This window comes from Paramormyrops kingsleyae, chromosome 9, assembly GCF_048594095.1.
Source record: "Paramormyrops kingsleyae isolate MSU_618 chromosome 9, PKINGS_0.4, whole genome shotgun sequence".
Taxonomy (NCBI): Eukaryota; Metazoa; Chordata; class Actinopteri; order Osteoglossiformes; family Mormyridae; genus Paramormyrops; species Paramormyrops kingsleyae.
In genome coordinates, this window is record NC_132805.1 from 915,412 (window position 1) to 937,258 (window position 21,847).

Below are 21,847 nucleotides of genomic sequence, written 5' to 3' on the forward strand. Positions count from 1 at the left end.
GTTTAACCATCTGGGCGGGGTTTAACCTTCTGGGTGGGGTTTAACCATACGGGTGGGGTTTAACCATCTGGGTGGGGTTTAACCATACAGGCGGGGTTTAACCATCTGGGCGGGGTTTAACCATACGGGTGGGGTTTAACCTTCTGGGTGGGGTTTAACCCTGTGGGCGGGGTTTAACCATCTGGGCGGGGTTTAACCACATGGGTGGGGTTTAACCATCTGGCCGGGGTTTAACCATGTGGGCGGGGTTTAACCATACGTGTGGGGTTTAACCATATGGGCGGGGTTTAACCTTCTGGGTGGGGTTTAACCATCTGGGTGGGGTTTAACCATACAGGCGGGGTTTAACCATCTGGGCGGGGTTTAACCATACGGGTGGGGTTTAACCATCTGGGCGGGGTTTAACCCTGTGGGCGGGGTTTAACCATCTGGGTGGGGTTTAACCATCTGGGCGTGGTTTAACCTTCTGGGTGGGGTTTAACCATACGGGTGTGGTTTAACCATCTGGGCGGGGTTTAACCTTGTGGGCGGGGTTTAACCATCTGGGCGGGGTTTAACCACATGGGTGGGGTTTAACCATCTGGGCGGGGTTTAACCATACGGGTGGGGTTTAACCATACGGGTGCGGTTTAACCATCTGGGCGGGGTTTAACCTTCTGGGTGGGATTTAACCTTCTGGGTGGGATTTAACCATACGGGTGGGGTTTAACCATCTGGGTGGGGTTTAACCCTGTGGGCGGGGCTTAATCATATGGGCGGGGTTTAACCCTGTGGGCGGGGCTTAACCCTGTGGGCTGGGTTCAACATCTGCCGACCAGTTCAGAAAACACAACAGGCACCATTTGGTTCTGTAGGCCTATACTTTCATTACCTATCTCTGACATCTCTGTGGGTGAATCTTTCAGCAAAGTGACACCTTTACATCACAATGTGTGCAGGAATGTCTGACTAATACATGTGAGGTGTTTATTTTGGTGAATTTATACGAGGACACAGATCTATAGACAGATCTACACTAGTGGCCAAAATTGTGGAAACACCCAACATTTTTGGCATTACGCTTTAAAAATTACCACACAAATATGGTACAAAGACTGTTTACAAATATCATACACTGGCCGATTAAATAAGTAACTGGATTAACTGAAATAAAGTTCTGTAATCTCTAAAAATAAGAAGTGTTTCCACAATTTTGGCCACTAGGGTACTCACAAGCCACAGGTGCCAGTAGAGGAGACTCACATTTAAGTACTCGTCATCACAATGCTAACATCTGAACTTTAAATGTATATTTAACTGAACATGGCAGCAATTCTGCAACTTTCCTTTCCTTTGTTTTATTTGAAATGTCTCAAATAACCTGAAGGCATCGAATGCTAAACTAACACTAAACACATGAGTTTGGCATATTTTTAAATTTGGCATATTAATTAAAAGTAAGCATGAGTTGAAAACAGCATTTCACATTCTGACTGAGGAAAGAAGAACCTTTTAATGATTTAAAGTTTAATGAAGTATCCAGATCCAATCAAATATATGAAAAATCTACATCTAATGACTCAGGAAACAGAACCAGTATTCATCCATCAATCCATCCATCCATCTTCCAAAACTACTTTCTCTCTGCCTGTTTCTCAGTATGCGTACTTGTCTTTATTTGTCTTCTTATGTACCCGTTTCTTCCATTTGCGAAACACAGTTCCAATACTAAGTACAGAGGATGGCAAACCCCCCCAGATGTTCCTGCCCCCACCCCAAAGGGATACATCAGTTCCATCCTTGCCGAACGAGACCAATCCCATGATTCATTGCGGCCCAAGATCGTTCTTGGGAGGCAAGTTAGCAAGACCGCAAGAATGATCTTCGTGTCCTTGGTGCTGAGAAACACCCTGTGTGACGGGTCTGCAGTCATAACATAACATGAGATTTAATAACATGATATTTAATGCAGATCAAATCAATAATGCCTCTACAGCAGTGTTTCCCAGCCCAGTTCTCCAGGACCCCCACACAGTGCACATTTTTGCTCCCTCCCAGCTCTTAGCCAATAAAGAACATCAAATATCTGGAACGAGTGTGTTGGGAGGTGGGAGAGAGCAAAAATATGGATGTCAGGAAGTCCCAGAGGACTGGGTTGGGATTCACAGCTCTACAACATTCCAGGCTACCTGTGACTTTATTCATGAGTTCATCTGTCTGCTTTTGCTCTGGCCATCCCTGGTTTGCACAATCCCCAAGACCAAACTAGTAATTACTGACCCAGTTTCTTGTTTATTCTTTCTTGTTTCTTATTTTTAACAACAAGCATTGTTTTTAATAGCGGAAGCAAGAGCAAATTAAGGGTAAACACATATTAATAGCATTTCTAAATGTTTCCCAAGGGATTGCAGCGTTTTTTTTTATTTTTCAGTAACGATCCAGTGCTTATTTGCATTTTCTCGTATAGTGCAAGAAAATGGTAAGCATTAGGAACATTACCGTATTTGTGGTACAATCATGGGGAACTTTACAAGTTCCTAACTGTATGCCACACTGCAGTAAATTTTATAGAGTCTAATTAACGAAGTTCAAGCCTCAGTCATGGTGTACCACTGAGGAGGAGGAGAGTGAATGGGACCCCCACTTCTAACGAAATCTAGTAACCTGCTGCCCCCACGTTGCACACAGCGCACAGTCTAACGGGAATGAGATTAAATATTAATGTACAAATAATGTTTTATGGCTGATGGCAGGCATGTAGACGGGGAGCAAATTAACGAGTTTGAACTCTCTCCCATCACTGGAAATTGTCAGCTACTGTACCAATCAGGTACGTAGGCAGTTAGAGAGATCACAACAAAATATACTAATCCCCCCCCAAGGCAGGATAAGGGCATCTCCGCCCTGAGGTGCAAACTCCTCTCCAGTGATTATGGTCCCATCAGAAGCTGGTGCCCTAAGCGGCCGCCTATGTCCCTTCTGGCATTTACTGGCTCTGCTGCAAGGGCATTAAAACCTCAAACAGATTTTACAAGACGTGATTTTATGTCAGCAAATTACTGCTGGATTTTGTTCAGGTTCAGGAATTTCAGGTTCACCATCACATTTATGTGGGCAGTGGTGGCTTGATGGTGAAGGAAGCGCACTTGTAATTGAAAGATTGCAGGTTCGAATCCCTGACCAGCAAGGCACCACTGAGGTACCCTGAGCAAGGTACCGCCCCCAATCACTGCTCCCCGGGCGCTGAATTAGCTGCCCCCTGCTATGTCACATATGGGTTAAATGCAGAGGACACATTTCGTTGTTGCACACTGTGTGTTGACACTGATCACCTAATTCTATTTATTTAGTTTAGTTCACGTTTAACAATTTGACCATACCCAGAGCTGAAGGCAGTAAGTTGCATCCATTTTAAACTGCCCTAAAATCATGGACAAGATCGTAATTCATGCCTGAGTGCATCACTGCATCTTTACTAGTCTGATTTATTAAAAAAAAATCAAAGGAACTCCCTTAATAATCCCTGGATTCATAGTCAGTATTTTAATAAGAATGTAAAATATGTGTTCAGCAGAAGCCATAAATCATGCTATATATTTAGTGAGTGAATTTCCGAAATCTTTGGATCATATTTTGACCTTCTGATCAGACCAACACCAACATGCACAGCAGAAAGCTGCTTTGAAGGACGGTCTTGAAAAAATAAACGCTGGAGGTCATTTATCAGCAGCTGGCAGTAGGTCCCGGTGACACGCCCAGTGCTGTCACACAATACCCCAGCGAGGTGACAGTCAGTGCATCCAGGCAGCCCCCGGAAGACCTGCTCTTTCTGCTCAGCTTCACGAGATCACTTTGGAAGCACTGAATGTTTCCTTCTAATGTGTTAAACTTCAGATGGGAAAAGTACCCTCATGTGCAGCATGGCGTGCTGATACAGGCCCCTTTCACTGGCTTCGGTTTGAGAATGTACCGGAAACTCTCTTATCTGCCTGCCCGACACTGGGCCGTGCCAGTTTGCTAGCATGTGGGAACCATAGGACTATGTGGGAGCCTCTAGGGGGTGCTGTTCCTCCGTCACCCCAACCACTGACCGCTTCTTCTCCAGCTTGGGGGGGTTTCTGTAATCATCCACGTGGCCGGTGCTTCCAGGCGCGGCTTCTGGCGCACGCCGGCGGTCAGCGCAACTGCCTCGCTGTCCTGTATCAGTCAGGCCTAATTACTGAAAACACGTGAAAGTCGGCATTCCTGGCGGGCCTGGTGCTCGTCGGGGAGTGTGGTCTGCCTGCAGTGCACTGCACCGGTACTGGCTCTGGCGTTTCAGCTGCTTGTTATGGCGACAGTGCTGAGTGGATGATTTGGATAATGACTCGCTGTAAAGATGATTCACTGAACTGCATCTAAAGCCTGTCTGAACTGGATAACTAAGCTAGTGCTTTAAAAGAGAGAACAAGTGATGGAAAATGTATCATCTTTAAAGTCAAAGAACTAGATTATAATTATAGAAAATAACTACCATGCTCACTGTGATAGAAAAAACAGCCAAACTTCACCAGCAATGCTACTTCTATGCCAGTTGCAGCACATTTTTTCATCCAATACTGACATCTTTACAAATTGAACTCACATTTTTAGATTGTTTTAACATAAGGACTGGGTGAAGGTTAATTTTTATGTGTAGACAAAAAACTGACCAATCACAGGTATTCCTACATTGCATCAGATAAGTTAGAGTGATGTGAAAAATCCACATTCATCCTCAAAAAAGGCACAAAAAAATCACCTACAAAGAACCTCCAAAACTCCACCTGCCTGGTTCATCTCACCAAGAACAAAGAGACCCACTTGTGATCCAACATCAAAGTCTGCTGAGTCTGAGCTGAGCTGCTCCTGTCAAAACAGCGTAACACATACAGCACACTGGTAATGCTTATGGATCAGCGCCACCTTCCTGGATGAAGTCTGGGGCCTGTGTTAGTGTTTGAGCACCTGGATGCCTTGAGAATGAACTCCCAGAGGACATGCGGGGGGTGGGGTTACCTGAGAGCAGAGCAAGAGCTGTAACGAGGATTATTAGATGTAATTACCTCCCTGTGTGTCTGCCCCCCCCCCCCCCCCGCCATACCTTGGTGTCCCCAGAGCCTGAAATCTGCAACCAGAGAGGGGAGCAACATGCTGTAATTCAGCGAGAGCAATTTACTACCAAATGGCCACAGCAAATGGCCACAGCAAATGGCCACAGCAAATGGCGGCATTGATGCTGGACAGTGTGGACGTCCTTCATCGATGGAACTCATCATTAAAATAATAAAAAAATACATAAAAAATATGCCATGCAAGGCTACTAATTTATATGTACTCTGCTATATCTCACAGTATGTTTTATACTTCTTAAGGGAGGGGGCAAGCAAAAGACACCCCCGTATTTTTCTGCTCACAGAGGGGTGAGCAAACAAAGCCATCCGTTCTCCTAATCTAATCAGATGCTCCTTAATGAGTCCAGGAAGGGATAACAGGAAGGACCTGCACGTTCTGACCTTGAGAGAACCTTCTGGTAAGTGCCTGCATCGTTCCTGATGAAGCAAGGCGGTTTAGGGCCATAAGCCTGGGCACTAACCCCAAGGAGAACAAACAACAACAACGAAAACATAAAAATGATGCTCCAGCGTGCTGATCTCGAGTGAGACGAGATGGGAAGCTTGACACCTCTGTGTGGAGAGGAGATCTTCGAGATTCAGGGCCAGCAGAGAGGAAAGAGGGGAAATGTATGAAAACAAGTGGTGGACAGAAAATGCTACGTAGAACCTAATTATTGTATTGGCACATTTCAGTCTCACTCTATTACCATTTAGTGTCCTCTCACTTACTGTCAGTGTTGTATTTCTCAGGAAAGTGTCAAAGAAATGTAGCCCCTACATACTATTGGCATGTGTGCCTGTGTCTGTGCCTGTGTCTGTGTCTGTGCCTGTGTCTGTGTCAGTGCCTGTATCTGTGTCTGTGTCTGTGCCTGTGTCTGTATCTGTGTCTGTGCCTGTATCTGTGTCTGTGCCTGTATCTGTGCCTGTGTCTGTGTCTGTGCCTGTGTCTGTGTCTGTGCCTGTATCTGTGTCTGTGTCTGTGCCTGTATCTGTGCCTGTGTCTGTGCCTGTGTCTGTGCCTGTATCTGTGTCTGTGCCTGTGTCTGTGCCTGTATCTGTGCCTGTGTCTGTGCCTGTATCTGTGTCTGTGTCTGTGCCTGTGCCTGTATCTGTGCCTGTGCCTGTGTCTGTGCCTGTATCTGTGTCTGTGCCTGTGCCTGTGTCTGTGCCTGTGCCTGTGTCTGTGGGTGCGGTGATGGAAGGCATGGATCACTGTGCTCGTTCATTATCCTGCAGCAGAGAGGACCTCAACCCCCCCTAACCAACCCCACCTCCATTCCATTTCTTGTAACCGCTTGTCCTCTTCTGTGTCCTGGGAAGTCCAGAGTCCACTGGTGCAAGGCAGGGACCAATCAGGGTGGGGCACCAACCCATCACACTCACACGCCATTCACATCTATGATAACTCCAAATCACTTTAGCTTGTGTACTGTGGGGGGAAACTTAGAGAAAATCCCATGACAACACGGCAAGAACATGCAAATGCCAGACAGAGGGAGCCTTGGCGGAGACTGGGACCCTGGTCCTAGAGGCACGAGGCAGCAGTGCCAACCTCGGCAGCACCATGCTGCCCGCTGCCTCCCTCCCTAACCCAACACACACTTTTCATTTATATTGAACACTGAATGAAAACTGGGTCAGCCAAGCTCTGTAACCGTACGTCAACCCACTACATATGTTCTGGAAGAATTTGGCAGGCCGGCCAGACCTTTATACTTTACACAGCGCGAGTCACGGCCTCGTATCTGGCTCTGTTCTGCATTAGAGCTCTGCTTCGGTCAGCGGTCTGCAATGTGCAGAGCGATACCTAATGAGGCAGCTTGGCAGGACCCCCACGCTCACAGAGCCGGGCCCTTTCCTGCACTGCTGGATGCGTCTAACAAAGATGCTCATAAAAGTCAGAGAAACCCACATTGGTGCCCATTCAGCACATGGGAGCGCTGTGTAATCCTGAAACACAATCAGCCTCTAATTATATCTGTTTCTAATTTTATTTAGATTTTCTTGTGCCCACCAATGCATTTTTCACGGCCACTTATCTGCTGTGGGGTCAGTATCGGCCAGGAGCCTATCCCAGGATGCACTGTTTCCCAACCTGGTCCCCGAGGGCTCTCAGACAGTCCACATTTTTGCTCCCTCCCTGCCCCCTGCCAGACAGCCCATATTTTTGCTCCCTCCCTGCCCCCTGCCAGACAGCCCAGATTTTTGCTCCCTCCCTGCCCCCTGCCAGACCGCCCACATTTTTGCTCCCTCCCTGCCCCCTGCCAGACAGCCCAGATTTTTGCTCCCTCCCTGCCCCCTGCCAGACAGCCCACATTTTTTACTCAAGGGTCCCGAATTGGGAAACACTGACAGGATCCACAGAGTACAAGGTACAGAGGATGCCCTAAATGTGATGCCAGTCCATCACAGAGTGTTCTTGTGCACACACGCACACACACACACACACACACACACACACACACACACACACACACACACACTGGTTTGTAATAATATCTTTGTGGGGACTCTCCATTCATTTCTATGGGGAAAACACTAATCTTAACATGATGACCTTAATCCCTACCCAGCCCTAACCTTAACTAACCAAACCTTAAGTAACCAAACAAAATATGTGACTTTTGGTATTTTTAGTTTTTTGATTGCATTCACAGATCTTTGTGGGGACATGAGAAATGGTCCCCACAATGTCAATTGTGGGTTTTTGGTGCCCACAATGAAATATACATAATCCATGCAGACACAATAAAGGAAATTTACTGTACAGACACCTACAGATCCACCTAAACTGCATGACTTTCGACTGCAGGGGGAAAACCACAAAAACACAGGAAAAACACTCTACGACATGGGCGGGAATCGAACCCCCAGCCCTGGAGGGGGAAAGAGTATCCTTTGGAGCTGCGTTAGAATAGCACACGCCCACTGGGGGGCTTCCCCGCTTACTCTACCTCACTGGCAGTGCTAATCAGCAGAGCGGTGAAGGGCTGCTCTGTAAATCAAGAAGAGCGGGGGTCCGCTACCTCGACCGCCGGGCCGTTTTCGGACAGGCAGGAGTATTACAGACAGGTCAGTGAGCCAAAGCAGCTCGCCACAAGGGGCGGTGAAGTTACAGCAACCGGGGAGGTGGGGGGGGGGGGCACGGGACTGGGGAGGCAGCCAGGAGTTTAGCTGGAGATTCGAACAAAAATGAAAAAAAAGAGAACAATGTGGGACCTCCTATGAGTCAGAGCAGAGGGCGAGCTCAGGGAAGGAGAAGCAGGAGGAGGATGCGGAGTTATGTGAGGAGAGGGAAGTATTGACTCAGAAAACAGCAGGACTCGGGTCGTTATGCGGCCGGAAGATTTATCATAGAAATGTTTTTACATGGAAACACAATAAAAAAAAGGCAGAAGGGAGCAGAGCGGGACACCGCTGTTCGGCCGCCCCCCCCGCAAACGGGCCGTAGGAGAACCATAATCGCGTGACATTATGGGGCCTCACAATATAAAGGGAAAGCCCAGATGCAGTAATCTGTAGCAGTGCTGGGGAGGAAGCGGCGCTGGGGCTCATGCTCAGTAAGGGCCTAAACAAGGCCTCACGCACCCCCCACTGCAGCAGTCCGCACATTTACATATTTACATTTAGATATTCAGCAGAAGCTTTTGTCCAAAGCGATGTCCACATGAGGCAAACAGCACACTGCAAACATATATGCTGTCCAGGAATCGACTGGGCATCAGTGCATCTAAGCTGAGCTTCCAGTGAAAGCCCAGGTACAAGTGTAGGCAGCACTGGAGCAAGAGCGACACATCGACCAACAGAGCATGAACCTTATAAGGCTGGGAGACAGCACTCAGTCTGACTGCTGGCGTCTACACATTTATTTTGTTTTCCCACTCAGCCTCTCCTTCATTTCGGCATTTCATTCCTCACACCTCCACGGAAATGCTGCATGCCAGGCAAGCTTTTTACGCTCCACTGAGTACTCTTCAGAAAGAGCGAAGGTCTGATGGACGTGACTTGCAATTCTGGGTACTGACTTGAGAACTGTTCTCTGTGAACATCTGAGAGCATGTCAGACGCCCACTGCCAAGCCAAGAATTTCACGCCAAGGAGAACAATGGCTCAAGAACAGCATCAGATCATTGTACCCACAGTGACCATCTTGGGGCTGACATTAGCATGTGGAGACGGGAGAATCTCGTGTGAAGCAACACTGGAATGGCTACTGCATGTCAGCATCGAGTATCGCCAGCCTCCATACCCGCATATTTAGGAGGATTCCGGAAAAGAAGAAAGCTTGGAAGGGTGAACAAAAACCCAAATACATTACATGCAGCATGAAATACTACTTTCAATGTAGGGATGTTGATACAGCACCAGTTAAACTTTTGGACACACCAAGCTGCCTACAAAGGAGAGTGACAGAGTGCCGCATCACATGACCTGTCCACCTGACCTAGAAACAGTACAAATGGAGGAGTCTGACCAGAAAGTGAAGGAAAAGTGACCAATGAGTCTCAGCATACTGTATATGTGGGACCTCCTTCAGGACAGCTGGAAAAGCATCCCAGGAGGCCAACAAAACTGTTGTAGAGGACAGAGTAGGGTCAGTCAGTCTCAGGAGTAATTTGGGTTAAGGGCCTTGTTCAAGGGTCCAATGTGGGATCACTCTGCTGAACCTGGGATTCGAAACCAGCAACCTTCAGAGTACCAACTCAAATATTTTTTTTTGCTTAATACTTTTTTTGCCCAATGTATAATTCCATATATTATTTTATAGTTTTGATATCTTTATAATTATTTGAAAATGTAGAGAACAGTACAAACAAAGCTTTCTATAGGTGGGTGTCTCCAAACTTGTACTGTATATCATAGAGTAAAATTTGCTGTGATCACGGGGTTTGCACATTTAGGTTTATCAAGTGGACGCTATTGTCCTATGTGATGTAAAAGCCGGGGGTCGGAGGGCACGGTCAGCCGGTGTCCCTGGGAGAGACTGACTTAAGAGCCTCACTCAAGAGCACGATTGGGACATGTCTGCTCTGCCAGTCATGGGATTTGTACCCAAGACCTTACGGACACTGACCCTAAATGGCTGAGTTTACACACCACCCCATCAGGAAATAGAGCAAACTGCTCTCAAAAGACTTGGGCTTGGACTCCCCTATCATAGTGTTATGGCTCAGTGGTATGCTCATCTCGTCTGGTCCAAGAGTTGACTATAACATAATAATGACGCAAAACTGGCTGGAACAAGGTTCACAATTGTCTCCTCATACATGGCGAGAGCCCAAGAGTGAATGCAATAACAAGAAGCTCCTTCTTTCATCTGTTTTCTGTCCTTTTCTTCCACATTCCCCCGGTTGTTTTATCTTCAATAGCCTTTGTGGGCCCAGGTACCGGACCTGCCTCGGGGCAGAAGATCCCTCCAATCCCATATGGCCACATGCAATGGGGTAAAGAAAGGAAACAGGTACAAAAACAAACGCTAAAGTCTTTAACGATGGAGGTCGTGACACACCGTATCTGGAATGTTGCTGTAAGGTATGAAGAGGGTCCCACAAGGAACTTTCTAATGTGCTGTAAGTAAATCAACATTAAACACATAAAAAATACAACTGTCAGATTCCAAGCTTGTGGACCAGAACTGTTCTCCAGTGATGGCAGGCTGGAATGTGGAGAAGCATGGATGTGGGTAAGAAACCCAAGGAAGCCAATCCAATGGATGAAAAGGAATATGCAAAGCAGCAGAAGAAGGCGAATGGGACGAGACCCTCAGGAAAGGCTCTAGCCAACCTCACAGCAAACTATTTTACACACGATTGCAGTCCTGGGTCCACTCTGCGTAGTATTCTGTTGTAGTACGTACAGCAGGGCCACAGAGGATTTAAGCATTCTTGTTGCTCGCAAAGTGCGAATCCCGGTTTTAAAAGAGAAGTACATCAACAGTAAATGTCCATGACTTCTATACTGGAGATAAGACTCAGCTGGGACAGATTGGCCACTGAAACGAAGTGTCACAAGGTCAAACCTGCATTGGCTACACAGATCGGCCATCTTGTAAAAACATTCCGGACATAAAATCAATATTTTCATAACAACCACAAACGGTTAAAAAGCAGATTTCATTGCATTGATCCAGAGTGCAGTTAATCTCCCTGTCAAGCCAAAACAAAGATCAGTTGGGTGGAGATCCTTATGTGCAGGGAGATGCTGTATAGAACCGTATCTGGTTTCTCGTATCGTTCACGCATTTTTTTTTTGCATTCACCTGCTTCAAGACCCTACAGTGGACTAGTTCAGTGTGCTATTCTGGAAATCACAGGCTAATACGGGATTCTTAATACGTTAAAGTAGATGTTACTATGCATGTCATTTTTTATTTTTTAACAACTGGAAGAAGTCACGACAGGCATGTGTCGATATCCAAATGCTTCAAGGCAAGAATTAATTTATGAAACTTTGATGAAGCTACTCAATATGCTTTTTCATCAGTCAATGAAATCAATCCAAAGGAACGGCACACTGTCTGAATGGGAGACGTGTGCAGGGTGTAAGGCTGGCCTTGGCTCTGGGGGGGTCACTGCCATGTCTGGCAATGCGATCAACAGGAGGAAACTCTGGGAGAGCACAGACTCTCCAGCTAAGGTCAAAACAGAGTGAGGAGCCCAAAACGCCCACGTATAGAGAACAACCAGACCAGGATAATCAAGACCAAAGACCGGATACGTTTCCTAAAGTTCAATTGACTTTATTCCTGAAAAGAAATATGTAGAGGCAACCCCAGAGATCGAGTTCTGCCTGAGGCAGCAAAGGGTGCAAAAGTGTGGGCTTTTCACTCCTGGGACGATTATCTTATCAGGAACTTGACACTTCATTACAATAATAAGAACCTTAGGTGATGTAGGCATGATGGACAGCTTTGTGGAACAGTGGTTGGAGCTCAGAACTCCGAAATTCCTTAAGCCATAATCCCAGTGGAACAGTGTTATTATACAAGGTACTTCAACTGGTCTGCTACAATGAGACTTTATGGATGGGATAGAGTGTCGGCGAAGACAAGAGGCACCAGAAACCGGAAAGGAGCAATGTTATGGGGAACCATGCCGACAAAAAGGGATCAAATGCATCTTGTTCATCAAAACTTCGACACTTTGGTTTCCCAAAAAATTCTCCAGGTGACATCAATGGGAGACCTTTTGTTCTGACTTACATTATAATGTATAACATTATAAAGCAGGGGTGGCCAATCTTTTCCGCAAAGGGCCGGTGTGTATGCAGCTTTTTGGGATAACCTGTAGGTCAGCTGTTTAAACCCGGCCATTTGCGGATATGATTGGCCACCCTTGTTATAAAGGGGCATAACCCCATCTTGAGTCAAGGAGCACCTGTAATGTGTGACCCTTCGGCGCTATGGAAATATTTGTGGAACTCTAGATGGTGGAGTAACCCTACCATAAATGAGAAAGACTGACATTCTGAAGGAATTCCCCTTTAACTAATGTGGACACAGGTTCCCGCAACTCAAAAGAAGATCAAATAATAATGTCAACATTCTATAAATTAAAGAGCAGATGAGAGGCTGTATTTTACTCTTCCAGCAGCTCGTGCCTCACTGAGGCTACGATAATATGAATTCCATATCGTTTGACACAGTCAGACCTCAAGATCTCCCCGGTCCATCGGGAGGTTCTCATATGAATACGTCGGAGTCCAGAAGCCCGTTTTTGTGTTATCAAGAACATCCATGATCAAAGAGCCTCACTGTCAGCTTTCGCATAAAAGATTGTCAGTCTCCACACGGGAGTCCTTCATGCTGTATTGACACAGAAGCCAAGTGCCTGTTGGGCTGAAGCCCAGGACGGACACTTCCGAAGGCATGAGAGGAGCGAGCAGTTTGACCGCGGACTTCGCACAAAAGAGTAACGGGCGCCGTCATGAGTGTAGCAGGAGATGGAACAGAAAGTATGTGTGTGACCCTGGGGGACCTCATTATGGAGGCAGGATGTCACATTCTGTGAGAGGAGCCGCGTCCTTCCCGGAGATTCCCCCCGGCTCGGAGAGGAGCAGAGCGGATCGGGCCGCGCTGACCAGAAGAAGCAGCTCGGGGATGGAGAGAAGCCTCCTCTTCGCGCGCGGGGAGGCGGCCACGCATACATACACACACACGGGGTGGAAATGTTTACGCAGCGCGTGTGCCGTGCGTGGCCCCCCCCCACCCGGCACCGACGGCCGGTAACTCCGCCAGGCAGCGATCTTTCCAAACAGGGCTGCCAGACCCTCCCAAGCTCTGAGAATCTCTGCAGATGAGCAAATAGAGCAAAGCCACTGAAAAACTAATATGAAATTTATAATTACTCACGCTTCCTACTCTAAGCCAAGGGGAATCTCTGGGAGTAACAGCACTTCTCAGTACCATTTATGCTGGAAGTTTTAAAACAATACTTTAAGAGTGAGACCAGAAAAGCCGCACATATCCCAACATGAATCAGACAAACAAAAACAAAACATCATCCAGACAAAGCGTTTATTGTTCATATATACATAAACACACCTGCATACACTATTCGCAAACACCATTTCGCTGTGCCATTCTCAGAAACACTTCCATAAGGCATATGCCTAAGAGAGGAAGAGCCTCTTATTCCCGGGAATGCCGCCTGGCCGCAGGACGTTTCACAGCTCCGAAATGGAAAATGAAATGAAATATCCTTTGCCGTTCCCATCTCCCACAGAGCTCATCTCCTAAACAGGAGGAAGTCGCGGTGGTCTAACTCATGTCTGAAACATAACAAGCGTATAATTAAAAGCAGGATATCTCACGTCGGTAGCGGGGCTACTTGCTGGGCCCGGAGGATGGGGGGGGGGGGGGGGCGAAAGAGAGGGCGAGGGGAACTGCGGAGGATGGGGGGAGAGGCGAAAGAGAGGGCGAGGGGAACTGGAGCTGACAGCGAAACGCCGTAAACCTGCTGCAAGGAATAAATTAGCTTATCCTCACTTCGGCTTGAGAGGTCGGTGAATCAATGGAAGAAACTGAAATGATGGTTTATTTGCCACTTGCACAAGTACAAGTACTGATATGTTGGAATGCTTCTTTTCACATATCCCATCATGCTCTCCTTTGCAAGATATACAGTGGTACCTCAGTACTCAAACTCATTAGAACTCGAATTCCTTAACCAACCAGTTAGAAAAAAAACGACCTAGAGCTCAATCTGAATCTGTGAACGCCGACCTAAGATAATTTGTACGCGCAGGGAAATGAGTCACGCGGCACATCTCTCAGCGGAAAAAAAAGAGTAACGCTTCAGTCTCTGCCTCGCATTCACTGTGATAGCATTGTTTGTTGGTGATAGTGCTTTTTTTATTTAAAATATCAGGTAATACACTGTACTTTATATCATTTTGGTAGCCATTGCTCACCAAAAAGTTATGCAATAGTTGTACAAATGTTATAACCTAAAAGTTTGCAATTTACGAACAAATTAACGAATACAGAGTAATAATAAAAATAAACAATGGACCGCATGGTATAGTCTAGTGTTGGCGCAGTGTTGGGGCATGGCTTGGGGTAATGTTGGGGCATGGCTTGGGGTAGTGTTTGGGCCCATTCTTTATCGTTTGGAAAGCCATTAAGAAAAAAATGTTACACACGGTATAGAGTGAACAGTGTTGCCGCACAGTGTTTTTAACTTTACACATTATTTGGATACATTTATTCTCTAAAATTTCAAATTACTGTTTTGATAAATGTGCTTAGATGTGTTTAATATATGCTCTTCTTGTTTTATCCTGTTCATTTTGTGTTTAAATGCTAAAAAAAATATATATTTAGGTGTCATTTTTCGGGGCCGGGAACCAGTTAATTGGTTTTCCATTATTTCATATGGGGAAAATTCAATCAGAACTCGAACTTTTTAGGATTCGAACCGGAGTTCTGAACGGATTAAGTTCAAGTTCTGAGGTATCACTGTACACACATATAGAGATGAGAGTGAATCCTTGGATCAGAGCACAGGGTCAGGCCATTTATCCAAGGGCCCTGAACATTTTGGGGAATTAAGGGCTTTGCTCAAGGGGCCCAATGGACACGTGACTATTCTGTCGAGAACGAGATTCAAACTGGCAACCTACCGATCACTGGCACAGAGCCACATATCACCACCAGATGTAGAAATAGCAGGGTTGCCCAGAACGGTGTGTCCCAACTCAGTCCTTGGGGGTTCTGTAGACAGTCCGCATTTTTGCTCCCTCCCAACTCCCAGCAATCAAGAACACCGAATACCTGGTACAGGTGGGCTGTGAGCTGGGAGGAAGCAAAAATGTGGAGTGTTTGGGGGACCCCACGGACTGGTTTGGGAATCACTGGCCCAGAGCATCCAGAGATAAACTAGAGCAATATACAGGCATCACTGCCCATTGCTGAGATTGCCGTTCATCATCGCTCATCTTCCCATTGCTTGTGATGGAGAACCTGATGCTGATTTAGAGAACATGAACGCAGGGCCCGGTTCCCAAAAACCCTTGCTTCACAGTTGATTGCCAACTTGAAAAGCAGCTGATAACGGTGAACATCAGGCCTTGTCTGGATTAAACTCTACTCTTTCAAAGCGAGTACAAAACTCCTATCGCCCCCGTAGGAGGGACAGCGTGATGCGGCCAGAACTGAACATTTCCCAGATGGCAGGACTTTGCTGCTGAACCCCTGGATAACCGACCCCTGCTGGAGGTTCAGACAGACAGCGATTTTCCAGAAACCTGGAATTTTTTTCTCTGGTGCTGAAAAACAGTGCACTGGTTGTGGGTAATGAGATTTAAAAGAGCAGCTCAGATGAATGGATGACAAGTACACACAACATATTTACTGAACACAGCAGTGAGGCATTTGGCAAACCCCAGACTCGCTTTGTTCTACAGTTTGGCTGCAGGAGGAAATATTACCCATCAGTGTGTTTTTACAGTAGGATCCTGTAGTTATGAAGGGGGATGGAGATGTTTGACTGATGTCCTACAGCTGGTCACAATAAAAATGGCTCATTCTGTGAACTGCTTCTAACTGCCCAGAAAACCAGTGAACCTGTGTTGAGATCTAAGGGAATCTTACGGTTCCCAAAAGGAGCAGATTTTCTGGAGAGCACCCTGAACCTTGTTTTACCCCCCTCAGGCTGCACACAGGCCCCGGCCCAGACCGAGGCCTCCCCGGCCCAGAGCGAAGCCGCCTCGTGCTGATGGAGAGGCTTGGAGCCTAGCGGGCCGTGCTGCCTCAGTGCCCCCTCAGGCTGCACACAGGCCCCGGCCCAGAGCGAGGCCGCCCCAGCCCAGAGCGAGGCCGCCTCGTGCTGATGGAGAGGCTCGGAGCCTAGCGGGCCGAGCTGCCTCAGTGCCCCCTCAGGCTGCCACCGCAGCCGCATTCACGCCATGTGAGTAATAAGCTCCACCCCCCCAGTAGCTCATGACTCAGCACTGAGACCTGGGTGTGGGAGAGACTGCGCTGGGACCTGTCTGTGCCAGAGTCATACTGTGACTGTAAGGGCGGAGAGAGGGAATGGGGGACAGGGAAGGAGGAGAGCTGGGGCATGCAATTCAAAAGAAAATCTATCTATCTATCTATCTATCTATCTAATCTGTCTGCCTGTCTGTCTGCCTGACTGTCTGCCTGTCTGTCTGTCTGCCTGCCTGTTTGTCTGTCTCTTTATCTGACTGTCTGTAACCCTTTTACCCTTTAAACTTCTGGAATTGTCTCTGTCTGTCTTAGGGCTTCCATAAATTAACCATAACTTTATCCCAGTCACAGACAGTCGACGATCACAGATTACAGTCTCCATGAAAACACTCTCCTCCGCCTGCCAAATTTCAAGCCACAATGTGCATCAGTTTGTACATAATTTAAAAACGAAATAAAAAGAATATCTATGAAAAAAAACTACTTCTTAAATGTAATCTTTTCTGAATTCAATGCAACATTTTATACCCTTCCAGAAATCTTTGTGCTATCCTCCTTCTCTAATACAAATGCTGGCTGCTTTTTGCTTTATTCACGTGGCATCCAGCTGGCTCCATCGGCATATTGATGATGTCCTGAACTGAGTTCCTTATAGCAGTACAGTAACAAAATGGCTTTTGTTACCGAGGAGAGAGTGGGTATGACAGACAGGGAAGGAGGCGCAAATCCACTTTATGATCTGCAACATCCTGCCAGCATTTATATGAGGTGGCTAAGTGTGCATGACCTACCCTGTCACAGTCGGCTGTGAAATGGTGGGGAGCTTCTAATGTGTCTTTCAAGTCCCCCCCCCCCATTTCACGCTGACACCAAGGGACCCTTCAATAACATCAAGAGCAAAAGGCAGCGAGAGGCAAATGGGGGGGGGGGGGCGGGGTATAAATGAACAGGTCACTGTGCTTGTTAAACTTTTGCCACATTCTTGCCTGATCTAGTGCACAATAGTGAGTGCACAATAGTGAGTGCACCAGAGTGTGTGCACCAGAGTGTGTGCAAATGCAGTTGTAATGCAGAACACTGTGAATGAATTTGTAACTTTCCATATGAATTTTATGCTTTTTAATTTTTTTTTTACTGAAATCCAGGGACTTATTTATGAACCGTCGCTCTAAAGTGAAGCAGGTGCTGAACACCCACTTTTTACCTTACGGGGACCAGGAAACTGTGTGTTATGGTTAGGGCTGGGTGGGGGTTAAGCTTGTCATAGTTAGCATTAGCATTTTTTCCCATAGAAATGAATGAGCGGTCCCCAAAACGATATGATTACACGACTGTGGGTGTGTGTGTGTGTGTGTGTGTGTGTGTGTGTGTGTGTGTGTGTGTGCGGGAGGAGGACCACAACAAAAGGTTGAAGTCGCAGTCCATACCCCATGGCTAATTTAGAGATACCAATAAATCTAGTCTCATGTATTTGGCCGGTCAGAGCAAAAGCCGCAGAACACATATAAACTGCAGGAACTGGAGTGGTGAAGTTGCTAATCAAGCATTCATATGTATTCATATGTAGTGCAACTCTGCTTTATCCCCTTTTAATTCTGCAGATTGCGGCGCTTAGAGAAACTGCCCCTGTTGTGCAAAAACAGGGCAGGTTCCTCCATGGCGAATGGACAGTACCTCTGAGGATGTAGTTCTGGTAGTTCTGGTCAGCCTCCGCTCCCACCTTGATCAGACATGCCAGTCCCTCAGCCACAACAAACTCATGGACCAGGTCCTTGTCATCCTGAAAGAGAGAAGGGAGGGCTACAGCTCCGGTTCATGCTGAGCGACTCCATCACACAAGGGGAGGAAGAAACAGGAAGGAGTGAAAAGCATTGGAAGAGAGAATAAAAGAGAATAGGCAGGAGTATATTATATATATTGCTGACCATAGGTCCTCTTTTTTGGGACCAAAAATTGCCTGAAATATTTGAGATTTTGCATTGTTTCATGTTTAATTCACTTTCTACAGTCTGAATACTTTGCATGTGCATATTTGCAATGCATTGCATGATTGTATTCATGTCTTTGTGGGGACTTTCCATTCATTTCTATGTAACAAAACACTAAACCTTAGCATGGTGGTGCAGTGGTTAGCACGGTTAGGGTTTAAGTCTCCTCCAGGGTTCCAGGTGTGTGCAGTTTGCTTCTTCTCCCCGTGTCATTCTGGGGTTTCCTCCATATACTCAGGTCTCCCCCTACAGTCCAAAAACATGCTGAGGCTAATTGGAGTAACCAAATTGCATGGAGGTGTGAGTGTGCCCTGTGATGGGTTGGTGCCCCATCCTGGTTTGTTCCCTGCCTGTAACCTTCATTGATTGGCTCTGCACCCAACAATGACAAACCTAACCGCTACCCAGCCCTAATCTTAGCCATAAGTAACCAAATTAATACAACTTTTGGCACTTGTACTTATTATATCTTATGACAATAATCGGGAACAGCATGTCTTTGGACTGTGGGAGGAACCTGGAGTACCCAGATGGAACCCACATAAACGCAGCGAGAACATCCAACACCTACATTGCCCCCCCCAGCACAGATTCAGACCTGCACTAACCCTAACCCTAACCCTAACCCGCCTGTCTTAGGAGGACAAAGAAATTAATATATAAGGCAGGTTTTTAAGAGAACTATAACACAGGAAGCGCTGAGGAAGCCCGTTCCTGTAAACTGAACAGAGAATTTGGGCCCCGAATCCCTCTCACTCAGGAGCCCTTAGAATCATCATAACTGTCCCCACTATGGGTGTTGTAAGATCTGATACAGCCCTGAGTATTTTAAGCCGAGCCCTGAGTACTTTAAGCTGAGCCCTGAGTACTTTAAGCCGAGCCCTGAGTACTTAAGCAGAGCCCTGAGTATTTTAGGCCGAGCCCTGAGTATTTTAGCTCCAATGCCAGTCTTCCTTCAAAAAAACAAAACAAAACAAAAAACAAAAGTAAAGCCCAGGCAAACTTGACAAAGCCCCTGATCTTCTCTATAGCTATTATGTAACTCCGCTGGCCCCCACCTGTCTGGGCACCCCTGAAACTGTCATCTCTAAAAAGAAAATGGCAATAGGAGTCTGTCACAATCAACAGCTAGACTGCCATTCGCCATTTGTAGGATCTGTCCTTGGAAAGTAAGTAAAAAACATATATACTTAAGTAATAAAATATATGTATATATATATATATATATATATACACACACACACACACATACAACAGCAATGTTATTTCACTCTCGCTATCCCAGACAAAAGTGGCCATTGTGTGATTTCACGAAAATCATAAAGGCAACATAAGTGAAGGACTAGGCTGCTGGCCTGAAATTCCTGATCCAGCGCTAATATTTTATACTTCACAGAAAGCAGATTTGAAGTCACAGATGTTGTGGCTCTTTGCCTCCCCCCAGGGCTGTCGCAGTTTGGACTTGGGGGGGGGGGGTTACACAATCTGGAAGAGGTGACATGTTATGTCATTAAACATGAAAGCTGGAACAAACGCGGGGGATAATCGTTAAGGTCCCACACCTGCGAGGATGTCTGGCTTTGACGCCCGAATGCAGGTAAATAAAACACGTTCTGTGTAATGAAAGGCGTAATTTTTAGCATGTTGATTCAGGGAATCACTTACATTATGTTTATTTATCGGACAATTTCATCCAAAGCAACGTAGAAGTGAAGAAGCAGAGTCCCTGGAGCAATTGAGGGTTAAAGGCCTAACTGAAGAGCCCAGCGGTGAAATCCTCTGCTGACCCTAGGATTTGAACTGGTGACCTTCCAGTCACAAGCCAGGACCCTAACTCTGCTATTTACCATTGGAATATGGATGCTTTGTAGCACTTATTCCATGAGGTGCCAGTAAGATTAGGGTTCTTCCACTCAAGCTTCTGTTCGTGCCTCCTTCCAATTTGACCTCCCATCCATCTATTGATGACGATGGCCATGACTTCAGGTCAAGCTTTTCTGGACCTCGAGCCTCAAAGCTCAACCTGTAACCCTTTCCCCATTTCCTCAGCATCTGCCCTGGCTGTCATCTGACTGGGGACTCGCACTCACGCCCGCCTGGTTTGCCCGTCACAGACACTTATCACCATCATCTTAGTGTACTATCTGATGAAGCGTCTTTCCAGGCTGTGTTGGGCTTTGATCCAAACCCACATGTATCACAGAGCAAACAATAATCGTCCGGCTGTCTGAGCCTGCACGCCCTCTATCTGTCTACGGCTGGAGACCTGCTACTGGCTCTTATATATAATTAATATCTGCTTAGTGTAGCTGGTTATATTGCTGTACTGTTTTAATATATAGTGACTATTACATTAATATAAAGGTAGTTCATCTGCAAGGGACTCATATATCAATACACGATTGTTTTGAGATGTTGAACACATCTATGTTAGAACTCTGCTTTAATGATCATCTCTCATTATTACTGGTCACTGTGGTCTATTATTTCATAAGATATTTTCCTTATTTTACAGTGGTGGGTTGCTGGAGGATGTTACTCTCGACCCCTCCCTCCATGTAAAATGCGGCAGATCCCCTCTGAACAAAGTAAACAGATGTTGCTATATTCATGCGGGAAGCAACAGGCACTAGTGAGGGTGTTCGTGTTTTTGGCTGCTGGAGGCCACGTCCGTGTTCCGCGCTCCAAGCTGGGGAAGTCGACTGTTTACTGCATGCATTAACTCCACCACATCAGAGAGACCCGCACCGCGCACAATCAAGACCATCAATTAAATAAAAAAGGGCTGTTCCAGAAAATTAAACGCATTTACAAACAGGAAAAATAAGCTGATTATTCTAAAGTTAAAGATAAGGTTACAACAATATAGCGTGAGTTAAACCCGGACTGCTGCATTAATGCAGTGATTAGCTGTAAGGTAGAGACCACATGTAGATGCAGTACTGCTTTCATATTTTAATTTCATAAAGGGGTATCTGCTTATTATTACATGATATTTTAAAAAAGAAACGTTTTGTAGCCGTACTGTAGTATTATAATGCGTGCTATTCACAGTAATCATTTTCTGATCATTATCACTATAAAAAAAACCTACCCAAAATGCACGCTGGATACTATGCTAATCACGGCTGGAAGGCACTCAGGATTTCTGTGGCTAATTATTAATAAGAAAATATGGAAGAACCTGATTCAAAATTCTGAATAAAATTGTCACTTGGGTATATAGTTCCACAATAGAACATTATAAGTGTAAATTTGGGAGCAAACTATTCACAAGTTTATTCTAGTAAGGAAATGCTCTCATTCGCCAGAGG

At 46.1% G+C, this 21,847-nt stretch overlaps 1 protein-coding gene across 2 annotated transcripts in view; it reads right to left on the reverse strand.

Annotated features, from left to right (window-relative positions):
- fhod3b (formin homology 2 domain containing 3b) overlaps positions 1-21,847 on the reverse strand; it is a 144,400-nt gene that overhangs the window by 48,753 nt on the left and 73,800 nt on the right. For both annotated transcript variants that reach the window (XM_023824351.2, XM_023824350.2), the window contains exon 5: positions 18,220-18,325. In XM_023824351.2, coding sequence (XP_023680119.2) covers positions 18,220-18,325 — 106 coding nt within the window. The remainder of the gene's footprint in view (positions 1-18,219; positions 18,326-21,847) is intronic.